This window comes from Rhinopithecus bieti, unplaced genomic scaffold (genome assembly GCF_001698545.2).
Source record: "Rhinopithecus bieti isolate Rb0 unplaced genomic scaffold, ASM169854v2 scaffold_22745, whole genome shotgun sequence".
In the NCBI taxonomy this organism is placed as follows: domain Eukaryota; kingdom Metazoa; phylum Chordata; class Mammalia; order Primates; family Cercopithecidae; genus Rhinopithecus; species Rhinopithecus bieti.
In genome coordinates this window covers 1,081,465-1,094,493 of record NW_016810815.1, presented here as the reverse complement: position 1 = coordinate 1,094,493, position 13,029 = coordinate 1,081,465, and the positions used below count along the sequence as shown (strand labels likewise).

The 13,029-nt window shown below is 41.2% G+C and overlaps 1 protein-coding gene across 15 annotated transcripts in view; it reads left to right on the top strand.

Moving 5' to 3' along the window:
* Positions 1-13,029, top strand: part of RALGPS1 (Ral GEF with PH domain and SH3 binding motif 1) — a 311,271-nt gene that overhangs the window by 150,970 nt on the left and 147,272 nt on the right. For all 15 annotated transcript variants that reach the window (XM_017892871.1, XM_017892865.1, XM_017892868.1 and 12 more), the window contains one exon: positions 950-1,076. In XM_017892871.1, coding sequence (XP_017748360.1) covers positions 950-1,076 — 127 coding nt within the window. The remainder of the gene's footprint in view (positions 1-949; positions 1,077-13,029) is intronic.

The window sequence follows — 13,029 nt, the reverse complement described above, 5'->3', positions numbered from 1 at the left end:
GGCTTTGTGTACATCGGCATGTGAATTGTGTGGAACTTACTAGGACTTTTAGCCGTGGAGATGGTGAGGAGAGCAAATAGCTGTGGATGCAGGGAAAGAGACCTGGTATAGCTGTGAAATAAGTCTTCAGGTGACCCTGAGCAGTTTGCTTTTCTACTTTAGCACCTTGCTGTTGTAGGCGCTCTGCACCCACAAGTTGCTGTTATTTGGGGGATTCTGACATCATGTAGAACAGTGGGCCAGGGAGCTTTGGGGGGTAGCTTCCAAGTGTGAGATTCTGTGAGGATGACAAGATTGAAGCTTTCCACCTCTGTGATACAGGGAAGGCAAACCCTAAAATTGGTGCTTAGCCCTGAAGGGTTCTTGGCTTTGCCCAGGAGAGAATTTAAGGGCGAGCTCGTGGTGTTAGACAACAGCTTTTATTGAAGTGGCAGTGTACAGCAGCAGCAGCAGCAGCAGCAGAGATATTGCTCCTTGCGGTATGGGGCTTACCCCATAGGCAGTGTGCCCAGAGTAGCAGCTCAGAGGCAGGTCATATTTATATGTGTTTTTAATTACATGCAAATCAAGGTGCAGATTATGCAGAAATTTCTAGAAAAACTTTCAGGCCATTGCCATGGAAAGGGGTGGTAACATCCAGGTGTTGCTATGGCGATGGTAAACTGACATGGCACACTGGTGGGCGTATCTCATAGAAAACTGCTTCTGCCTCGTCCCTGTTTTAGCTAGTCCTCAATTTGGTCCAGTGTCCAAGCCCCACCTCTGGAGTCGAGTCCTGCCTCCTACCTCATATGCATGAAACAGCCTTTTAAAATCCTTGGTTCTGTCCAGGATTTGACACACCATAGATGTGCCACTTAGGATTTTCCCTTTTAGCATTCATCCACAGTTATCCAGTCTTTAGCTTCTTCTGGTTTATTTATTTTGCTATATTTTCTTCTCATTCTAGCTTTTGAATCGAAAAGACAAGACTACCTTTGAGAAATTGGACTACCTGATGTCGAAAGAAGATAATTACAAGCGGACACGGGAATATATCCGAAGCCTGAAGATGGTTCCAAGTATTCCCTATCTAGGTAGGAGTTTGAATTGGCTTATTATTTTTTAAGAAGCCTACTCTGCGCCAAATAAGATGTTTTTACAGTTTCTACTTGAGAAATTTCCAGGAAGTGACATGGCCCATAGATAAAGAGGCAATTGGTTGGCTCCTTGGGTTGGAACAGGCTGTTGATACTTCCCAAGGATGGAAACCTGGATTAGGGTGATATACAAAGGATGTTCTGCTTTTTATTTAAAAGACCTGTGGGCCCCAAGGTTCCCCAGGCTGCAGCCCAGATGGGTCTCAGTGACAGTGATAAGACTCTTACTGGTTCATCCACATCCTCCTGAACTGGGGCATGTCAGGCACAAACCCTCTGTTCTGGTTCTCTGGGCATTATTAGTATATTTCATATGTACAAATAAAATTATAGTAATGCTTATTAATTTTTCTGGTTAGAAAATAATGCATGTTAATTGTAAGGAATTAGAGAAAAAAGTTAATAGCTTTTGTTATCTCACCTAAAGATATTTGCTTCATATCTTAATCATTTGGACATATCTAAAATATGCATGTTTACTGTATCCTAAAATGTTATTTTATCTTTAAAATGTTATCTACCTTTCCGCCGGGCGCGGTGGCTCAAGCCTGTAATCCCAGCACTTTGGGAGGCCGAGACAGGTGGATCACGAGGTCAGGAGATCGAGACCATCCTGGCTAACACGGTGAAACCCCGTCTCTACTAAAAAATACAAAAAACTAGCCAGGCGAGGTGGCAGGCGCCTGTAGTCCCAGCTACTCGGAAGGCTGAGGCAGGAGAATGGCGTAAACCCGGGAGGCGGAGCTTGCAGTGAGCTGAGAACTGGCCACTGCACTCCAGCCTGGGTAACAGAGTGAGACTCTGTCTCAAAAAAACAAAAATGTTATCTACTTTTCGATACTATGACTCAGTCCCATCAGATAGATTTGTCAAACTCGAATCTGCTCTCCAATATTGAACATTTAAGACAGCAGCCCTCAACATTTTTGGCACCAGGGACCAGTTTCCTGGAAAACAGTTTTTCCATGGATGGAGAGTGGGCTGAGGAGAGTGGTTTCAGGATGACACTGTTCCACCTCAGATAATTATTCTGATAAGAAGCACACAACCTGGATCCCTCACATGTGCAGTTCACAGTAGAGTTTGCGCTCCTATGAGAATCTAATGCTGCCACTGATCTGACAGGGGGTGGCGCTCAGGCAGTAATGCTTGCTAGCCCATTGCTCACCTTTTGCTGTGTGGCCCAGTTCCTAACGGAGAGTTGGGAACCCCTGATTTAAGGTGTTTCTACATTTTTGCTATTAAAATGTCTCAATGAACATCCTTATTGCAAAAGCTTTCTACATGTAGTTGTGATTATTACCTTGTGATAAATTCCTAGAAGTGTGCACAGCTTCAAAACGTGTGCAAAAACTTATGCCTTTTCATGTATATTTCCAAAATGCACTCCAGAGAAGTTGTGTCAATTTGTACTTTCATCAGAAAGGGATGAAATTGCCTGTTTCTCCCACATTACAAATACTATGCTTTTCATAGTTTTTTTTTTTTTTCCTTTTCTTTCTTTCTTTTTTGTCTTTGCCAATTTAATAGGTGAAAATACTTCTTGCAGTTTGGATGTCAGGGTTATGCCAATTTTATGAAAAAATCTTTTGATCTTTTATGTTCTAAAATAATTCTAATAACAAGGGAAACCAAGATTATATAGAAGTGACTCCTGATATTTGCAGGGGATCTAGTGCAATTTTTTGAAGTTACGTTTTTGACAGTTTTAAAATTACTTTCATGAGCATTGTTTACTTAGATTTTCTAATTCTTTTAATTAAAATTAATTAAAATATTTAATTCTTTTAAAGCCAACTTGGAAAATTTGTTTTTTAGTAGAAAATTGTCCATTTGATCCAGATTTTCAATATTATTAGTGTAGAGTTTTTTTCTTAATTTTTTGATGATATAGTATTATCTTATAAATTTGAATCTCTCTCTCTATATATATACACTAAATACTAAAGCAAATATAACTAAAAATATATAACAAAATATACTAAAATATAACTAAAAAAACTAAAAGAAATATATATATATATGTATAAGTAAGGTTATANTGTTTACTTAGATTTTCTAATTCTTTTAATTAAAAATTAATTAAAATATTTAATTCTTTTAAAGCCAACTTGGAAAATTTGTTTTTTAGTAGAAAATTGTCCATTTGATCCAGATTTTCAATATTATTAGTGTAGAGTTTTTTTCTTAATTTTTTGATGATATAGTATTATCTTATAAATTTGAATCTCTCTCTCTATATATATACACTAAATACTAAAGCAAATATAACTAAAAATATATAACAAAATATACTAAAATATAACTAAAAAAACTAAAAGAAATATATATATATATGTATAAGTAAGGTTATATTTGCTTTAGTATTTCTAATACTTTGTATTTTTTGTTTTCTTTCTTTTTTAAATTTTTAAAATTTACCTCCTTGTCTATTGTTCTTTCCAAAGATTAAATTTTGGATTTGTTTTCAGTCACACTGTCTTTCTGCTTTTTAGTTTACTGTATTTTATCAGTCAAAGATGTGCATTTTCTTTCCACATTTTAACACTTCTGAAATTGGGATACATCTTGCAATTGATAACAAAGCATTGTGACATTGTTTAATTGGCAGCAGTTTTTCTTAGTGATGCATAGAAAAAGACACACCTGATAAAAGGTGACATCTTAAACATAATGAAATATGAACTTTCCATGTGTGTCTCTTATAATTCATCTCTCCTATTTTCCTTGAGTTTAAGTTGTTTTGCCATTTCTGTTAACTACTAGAGTTGAATTATTGGTTTATTTGTGTATATGTTATTTTTTTCACTTTAACATAGAAAACAAGGCTATAAATTTTCCTCTAATTGCTGCTTTTGTTGCATCCTACACGTTTTGGTGTGTAATGGTGTCAGTGATATTCTTTAAATACTCTCTATGGTTTTAATTTTTCTTTGATGCAAATATTATTTAAGATAGTGTTTTTTTCATTTTCAAGGGCTTAGGCTTTTGTTTTTAGTTTTAAAACAGTTTATTGAAATATAATTAATACATAATCCATTTAAAGTGTACAATTCACTGGTTTTTAGTAATATTCACAGATGTGCAAAACATCACCACAATCATTTTAAAGCATTTTATCACTCCATAAAGAAACCCCATGCCCATGAGCAGTCATTCCCATTTCCCTCTAGCCAACCCTCCTCTCCCACCTTCAGCCTTAGGCAACTATTAATCTACTTTATGTCTCCACACATTTTCCTGTTCTAGAAATTTCATATAAATGGAATCATACAATATGCTGTCTTTATGACTGACTTCTTTCTCATAGCATCATGTTTTCTTTTTTGTTTGTTTGGTTTTTTGTTTGTTTGTTTTTTTGAGCAGCAGCAAGATTTAGTGTGAAGAGCGAAAGAGCAAGGCTTCCACAGCGTGGGAGGGGACCCAAGCGGGTTGCCCCATTCCTTCTTCCTGCCAAATCATGTTCCGCTCTGCAGATGTACCACGTTTTATTTATCCATTTGTGTTTTAAGACAGGGTCTGGCTCTTTTGCCCAGGCTGGAGTGCAGTAGCATGATCTTGGCTCACTACAGCCTGGAACTCCCGGGTTCAAGCGATCCTCCCGCCTCAGCCCCCCAAGTAGCTGGTACTACAGGTGCATGCCACCACATCCAGCTAATTTTTTTGTATTTTTTTGTAGAAACGGGGTTTCACCATGTTGCCTAGACTGGTCTCAAATCCCTGAGCTCAGGCAATCTGCCCGCTTTGGCCTCCCGATATCCATTTATTTGATAAACATTTGAATTGTGTCCATTCTTTGACTATTACGAATAATGCTTGTATGAATGGCTTAGGTTTTTAAAAACATAGTCCTCTCTAATTTTTGAGATTTGTTTTGTGGCTTAATGTAACATCGGTTTTTATACATGTTTCGTGGTGCATGCTGGAAAAGAAGGTGCGGTGTCTCAAATTAATCTTATAATTGCATTGTAATGTTTAAATTATGAGTTTTTGACAACTTGATCTATCCGGAAAGAAGTATATGTTACAGTCCCCTTATATTTCTAGTAGTTTGTGCCTTACATATTTAGTATATAGAAGTTTGTAACAGTTATAGATTCATTGTGAAGTACTCCACACAAAGTTATCTTGGTTCCATTTGTTACTTGCTTTTACTTCTGTTGTCTGATATTAATTGTGTGACATCTTATTTTTCATTTTTTTTTTTTTGCTAGGTGAAGACGTTATTTGTATTGATAGATAATATTTTACATATTTAAGGGGCATATGTGGCATTTTGTTACATGCATAGAATGTGTAATAATCAAGTCAGGGTATTAGGCGGTATCCAGCACCTTGGGTGTTCATCATTTCTGTGTGTTGGGAATGTTTCACGTCCTCTCTTTTAGCTACTTCAAAATACACAATGCATTGTTAACCATAATCATCCTACTCTGCTATTGCACATTGGAACTTATACCTTCTCTCTAACTGTGTATTTGTACCCATTAACCAACCTCTGTTTATTCCTCCTTCCCACCCACACACCCTTCCCACCCTCTGGTATCTATCATTCTGCTCTCTGCCTCCATAAGATCAGCTTTTTTAGCTAGCACATATGAGTGAGAACATGTGATCCTTGTCTTTCTGTGCCTGGCTTATTTCACTTCACATCGTGATCTCCAGCTGCATCCATGTTGCTGCAAATGACAGGATTTCATTCTTTTTATGGCCAAATAGTACACCATTGTGTGTGTGTGTGTGTGTGTGTGTGTGTGTGTGTGTGTGTATTACATTTTCTTTATCCATTTATCTGCTGATAAACACTTAGGTTGATTCTGTATCTTGGGTGAGGTGAATACTGCTGCAGTAAACATGCAGGTGCAGGTATCCCTTTGACATACTGATTTCTTTTCCTTTGGATAAATACCCAGAAGTGGGATTGCTGGATTGTATGGTATCTCTATTTTTAGTTTTTCAAGCAATCTCTATACTGTTTTCTGCAGTGGCTGTACTAACATACATTCCCATCAACAGTGTGTAGTTCCCTTTTCTCCACATCCTCACCGGCATGTTATTTTTTGTCTTTTTAATAATAACCATTGTGGCTGGCCCAAGATGATGTCTCAATGTGGATTCATTTGCACTTATTTTATAACCTTTGACTATAGTTTAGATTTTAATATTTTATTTTATTTTATTTTTTATTTTTTTGAGACTCAGTTTCACCCTTGTTGCCCAGGCTGGAGTGCAGTGGCGCCGTCTCGGCTCACTGCAACCCCCGCCTCCCGGATTCAAGCAGTTCTGCCTCAGCCTTCCGAGTAGCTGGGATTACAGGTGCCCAACACCACGCCCCGCTAAGTTTTGTATTTTTGGTAGAGACGGGGTTTCACCATGTTGGCCAGGCTGGTCTCGAACTCCTGACCTCAGGTGATCCGCCTGCCCCAGCCTCCCAAAGTGCTGGGATTACAGACGTGTGCCGTGGTACCTGGCCGATATTTTAATATTTTAAGTTGCCTTGATTTAGTCATGATTCTTGCAAACAGCATTTAGTTGGACCCTACATGAGAAACCTTGCCTTTTAGTAGAGGAATATACCACTTTCATATTTGTTTCACCTTATACCATATGATTGAATTCTATTTCTTTCTTTTTCCCATGCTTTTGCATCTTTCCTTGTTTTCTTCTTTGGCTTACCATAAACTGCAGTGTCTTTCTACTTGGTTACTGGCAAATCCCCATCTCAGGTCTACAGATGGAGGGCATGTTGCTGTGCACAGCTCCCAAGTCCATTCCCACCACACCTGAGGCTCATCAATTGAGAGACAGCATTGATAGTACTACTGTGAGGGTAGCCTAGTGCAGCCCATGGGTTCCACTAGAAGAGGTGTTCCAGGGTCATTAAGGATGGCCTCTTTTCTCGAATAAGGATGATCATGAGAGCTGCTGTGCATTGTTTGCTTTGTGCCTAGCACTTTGCTAGGCATTTGAATGCATCATTTCATTGAATGCTCACAGTAGCCCAGTGAATAAGCAGGCAGTGAGAGGTTGCCTAAGGTCACATAACTGGAAAGTAACAGAGCCAGGACTGGGCCCAGATGGCCTGGCTATAAGCCCTAAGCTCTTGACACTGCCCTCTCCTGACTCCCCACCCCTATTCAGGTCATTACTTTCCTACACACCCTTGTGGTTACCACCTGTGTCCTCTGGTTATTTATGACTTGTGGGTGGCCCCCATCAGGCATTGTGTGAAGGGGATAAATTATCGCTACTGTTTCTTGTGACTTTCTCTATTGTGGGACCACAAAGCAGTGCAGTCTTGGGCTTCCAAGGGCGTTGGTCAGCCTGTGCCAGCCCTCAGGCCTCTTGCCCCGCAGTTTCTAGACAGATGCAGCCCTGCATGTCCTTGATCACCTCATCTCAGCTGCTGCTTCCTGGCAGGTGCTTCCCAAGAGGCTCCATGGAGGCCTCCATCCTCCTGCACTCTTCCTGCTTCTGACTCTAAGCGAGTCCAGCTGAACTACTGTAGTCTTATCCCTTCAGCCTTATGATTATTTTCCTCTCCCCTTAAACCAGGTGGATTACATTTCTCATGTTGCATCAGAATGATCCTGACATATACAAGTCAGAGGGAGAGAAGAGGTGACTGCCACCTGCTCTCTGTTCTTGGGATAGTGTATGAGAGTTTACGATGGGGTGCCATAGTTTGCTTAAAAAAGAATGAAGCAAGACTTCCTGAGGCAGCTGGGAGTTCCACCTGCGTGCATACATGTCTGGTTGCCTTGGACATACCCTACCCAAATCCAGGTTGTGTATTCTTGAAAACCCAACCTGTCCCAGGGACGATTTGTTTATTTAAAGAGGAATAGTTATATAATTCCTGGAAAGTACAACATAGGAAAAACTATCTGAAACCATTTGTTTTTTTCTCTGGCAAAGTCCTCACTATACGTCTTTTCCCCCTTGCGGTGAGAGGAGGCTGTTTTCTGGGAGGAACTGTGGGTCAGTCCCTGATATTTCAGGCTGCTTTGTTACTTCTGTTGCTTGAGACCGTGAATGCTGCTTCAGCAGTTATTTGCCTCTAATAGCAATTATGGGCTTTATTTTTGTAACAATTCTTTTAACCCTCTGTGGAAGATTCTATATGCTAACTGGGCTCCTGTGACTGTTCACATATGTGTCTCTTTATTCCATGTAAAGATGCCTTTATGTAGTGCTAGCCTTTGTTACTAACCATGTGGGTGTGATTCTGACTCCTTTTAATGCAAATTGTAGAGCCAGTTGGCTGTACTTTGGTGTACCTGATGAAACATACTTTAAAAAATACTGAGGGAAAAATGTATTACATTTATAAAATAAGACTCTTTGAATCAAAAAGTTTCTTGCAGATTACTTCAAAGTGTGAAAATAGTGTTGAGAAATAGGTCAATTATTTGCAGCTGATTTTATCTGATAGCAGCTCCTTGCAAATACCCGGTTAGATTGGAATGGTAACAAAAGCAAGCAAAGAGCTTTGAAGAATGTCTACATCATTTGCTTATAAATAGCTGTATTGATTTAGGGGGTGTTGTGTTCTTACTGCTTATTTCCTTCAGGAAATAACTAAATTAGAAATGTGATGGATCTTAAATGGTTTAGAGCTGATTCTAAAAGTAATCATAGCAGTGTGGAAAATTATGATCTCTCAAGGAACAAAATTAGGTATTCTAACACTTCTGGATAGTAAGAAAACATTTGGAAACATTCTTAGTAAATTTACCCAGACTTCTAACAAGTGAAGTAAATGTCTAGAGCGTAAGTTATTCCTTCAAACAAGTAAACCTTTTCATTTTTCAGAAAGTAAGCCTTTATTTGCAAATATAAATTCTGAAGTTTAAAATCAAGACAAATTTTTCCAAATATAAAATAAACAGGGCTAAACTGTTGGAAAACGAAAAGGGCTCTCAAAAAGAAGTGATCATTGCTCAAAAAAGTGTTTACTCAAATGCCCCAAAGCCCCCCAGTCAGACACCACCCCTGCCCTTGTGGAGCTCACAGTCCAGTCGTGATCACCAGCACTGGACAAGAAGCTGCAAGTGAGTTGAGCATTATGAAGGAAGAGGCAAAGGAGCAAACCAAGGGGGCCCTGGCTACTCTGGGGGAACCAGGAAGGGCTTTCTGGAGGGAAGTAGAGTCCTGAAGGATGAATAAGCTGGGTGAAGAGGTGGGGAGGTGAACATTTTACACAAAGATGACAGCTTGTACAAGAACTCTAAAGTGAGGAAAAACATGTTTGTTAGAAAAACTGGCTGGAGAGTAGAGAATGAAGGGAGGGTGTCATGTGGAGCAGCTGCAGTGGAAGGGAGGGGAAGATTGCTTAGGGCCTAGACATGGGAGTCGGGAGGGAGTGGGGAGCCCAGGCACTGACCAACCTAGGAGCAGTAGGGAGCCATGAAAGGGTTTTAAGCAAGGGCACGCTGGGTTGAATTTGCATTGAAGACACATTACCTTGGCTGCAGCAAGTGGCTTTGAGGAGGTCAGGCTGGAGGAGTGAAGACCAGTTAGGGGATCCTGTAGAAGCCTGTGATGAGTCACTGTATTTCAGAAATTTCCAGGGAGGGGGAAGGCTCTTCAAAAGCAGTTCATTTTAGAGCAAAGCCTTGGAGAGACCTAAAACAGTTGTCAGTGAGTATATCCCTTATACCTGATGAAGACACATAGCATGTCCTTGTACTCTGGTTTTGAGAATCCATTTGTGCATTTCGACTGTGGGCCCCCTTAAAGCAGAGAGGAAAGAACGAGCATGGGTGGAATCTGGGATCAAGCCAAGGATGTGGCAGAGCTGCTGCTTCCCAGAACAGGGATCTGAGTGGTGCCGTTGCCCCCTTGACAGGGGCCGCCACCCTAGGACCAAGGTGCAGTATTTCCCTTGTCAGGATTAGCAATAATGTTAACTGGCTGTCCCCAGGTTGGCCAGCTTTTAGTGCCCAACTGAAAAAATTCCATTCCACATGCAGGAAATCCAGCCTTTTTTTCATTTCCCCACCCCACGTTTCCACGGTTCCCAAGGAGCATGCATTTGTTCCACAGGTCCATCCTGGTTGTTGCTTGAACCTCAGCCAGCAGCCTGGCCCCAAACTTCTGAGCCCTCCCGCTGGTCCCCTCCTGCCTTTCCCAGTTGGACCTCTGTGGAACCAGGCTCCTGCCTTAGCTGGAAGAGGAGGTATCTATCAGACCATGAAGCAAAGCAAAGGCTGGATTCTGGTCTGCCTGCCCATGGAGCCATAGGAGCCATAGGCCATGTTCCTTTTTCTACTCTGCCCCGGTGGCCACATGCTACAGGGGCCAACTTGCTGCCCTCCCCACTCCAGCCCAGGAAGCCTTTGAACAAATCTCCCCTTCCCTAGATGTAGGCATTCAACCCTCTCTGGGATCCAGCAAACAAGGAAAAGCTTCCCTTGACCCCAGGCTCAAACATACTTCCCAGTCAACAGAATGATCTCAAAGACACTACCCCATCCAAAATGAAGGAAGCTATTTCCATGATTTTGAAGAGTGGTTAGCTACATTTTGTTTCAAATCTCTCCCTTCCAGAAGGGAAGAGATTGCCTTTACTTTTGCAATCTTAGGATTTGTTACCTTAAAATTCACACTTTTTCTGGGACTCTGTAGTCTTTCTCATTTCTTACAAAAGGCCAGTGGATGTTATTAAAACCCCCATTTTATGAATGAAGAAAAAAACACAGCTTGACTCATGACTTACCCAACATCATATCCCAGGCGGATACCAAGTTTAACTCAAGATCTCATGCTTACTGCTGGGTTCCACCCAGCCTTAACTTATGCTTCCTCCTTTTAATATCTCCGTCTCCATGGAAATAAACAGTGGAAGGAAAACATATGGGGTTCAAGAAAGGGGCACTAGGTGGAAAGGCTTGTTTCCTGCATGCTTTGCTGCCCAGAGCAGGAGAACCTTGTCCCATTTGTCCCTTCTGGGACAAAGGGAGGATCTGCAGTCAGCTTTTCTCTGGGTCAAGAAGTTTTGTCCTTCTCTACAAAACGAGGTATGAGCATAAGCCCATTTTGTGCAATAAAAAGTGCTTTCATGGTAGGAGTCTTTATACTCATTAGGATGACTATTCCTCTTTGACTTCCTTTAGTTTTTTGGATTTCGAGTTAGAAACTAACACTAGCAATAATTACAAAAGCTCACGTTCACTGTCTTGCTATGTGATTGTACTGCATTATCTCATTCAGTCCTTCCAACACTCCTTCCTTTGAGGGAGGCGTTGGTTTCACTTATTTGCTAGCTGCAAAATATGAACAAGATTCATGTTAAAGTTTACACACTAGTAGATGGTGAGATCAGTGCTTGTACCCAGGTCTGTCTCCAGTGCCCCAACCGCTAACCTCAGAATATGCCCTATGTTCCCCAGAACAGGCCTTTAACCTCTGGGAAAAACCACAGCTGAGAAGGAAAGCACCTCTAGGGACTCCTCCTGTGTGGAACAGGGAGACTTCCTGGTGGGAGGTCCTGGAGAAGCACATTGACTCATGGGTGGGGACAGAGTGGACTGAGTGGACACTGGTGTTCTACTGACACATTCTTACTGTCTCCTTGTACCTGGGCTGGCCCTAATAAAGAAAAGGGCTGGCGCAAGGGAAAGACTGGGGAGCTTCTGCAACCACAGGACCAACCTGGGGCCATTGGGATGTCTCCTTGCATTGCTGCAGAGAGGAATAGTTAGGACAATAGCCCTGAGAACCTAAAGATTTCATGTAGTAGACAGCTTTTCAGACGGCCTCCAATGATTTCTGTTCTCCAGTATTCATATCCTTGTATAATCTCTTCTCCTTAAGTATAGGCAGAACATAGTGATTTGCTTCTAACAAATACGACAGAAATAATGGGATGTCCCTTCCAAGATTAGATCATTGAAGACTATCCCTTTTATGTTGAGTGCTTGCCCTTTCTTGCTCTCTTTTGGATCATTCATCCTGGAGGAATCCAGCTGCTCTGTGTTTGGCAGTCTTGTGGAGAGGCCCGTGTGGCATGGGATTGAGACCTGCCAACAACCACATGAGGGAGTTTGGAAGAAGATCCTGCTTAAAAGGTGAGCCTTCAGATGAGACTGCAGCCCCAGCCAACAGCTTGACTGAAGTCTTATCAGAGACCTTGAGCCAGAGACACCTAGCTAAGACATGCCCAAATTCCCAATCGACAGAAACTGCAAGATAATAAATGTTTATTATAAGGGGCTTAGTTTTAGAATAATTTGTCACACAGCAATGGATAATGAGCACATTGCACAACCTTTATCACTTCCCCACATTTATTGTTTTGTTGACCAGTCTGTTTTGGGACAAAATCAGCTGTAAAACTCAACACATAAAGGACTGTAACATTGGCCTCTAGGGCAGCAGGATGTACTGGACCCCTCTCGAAAGCTAGTTTTGAGGTGGGGGGATATGATAGGCTAGAGAGTGTGGTTCCTGCTTTGAGAGGTGATGAATTCTTGCAGTTCTGTAAGGAAGATGGGTGCCTGGGAATGACTGATTAGGGTCTGAGAGGGCCTGGAAGGTCCTTCCTACCCTTAGGAAGCCTGTGTTGTTCCCTGATGGAGTGTACAGTGGGCTCCTGAGTACTCAAGGGAAACAAGGATATATCCTTTTTTGTGACCATCCAGAAAGGCATTTGGTGCCCACTCATTCTTTTAAAACTTAAAATTACAAAAGTAATACATTGCTTGTCGTAAAAATTATTCACACCGAAAAGAAGTTTATAAAGTAAAAAGTGAAGGCCGGGCACGGTGGCTCAAGCCTGTAATCCCAGCACTTTGGGAGGCCGAGACGGGCGGATCACGAGGTCAGGAGATCAAGACCATCCTGGCTAACATGGTGAAACCCCGTCTCTACTAAAAATACAAAAAAC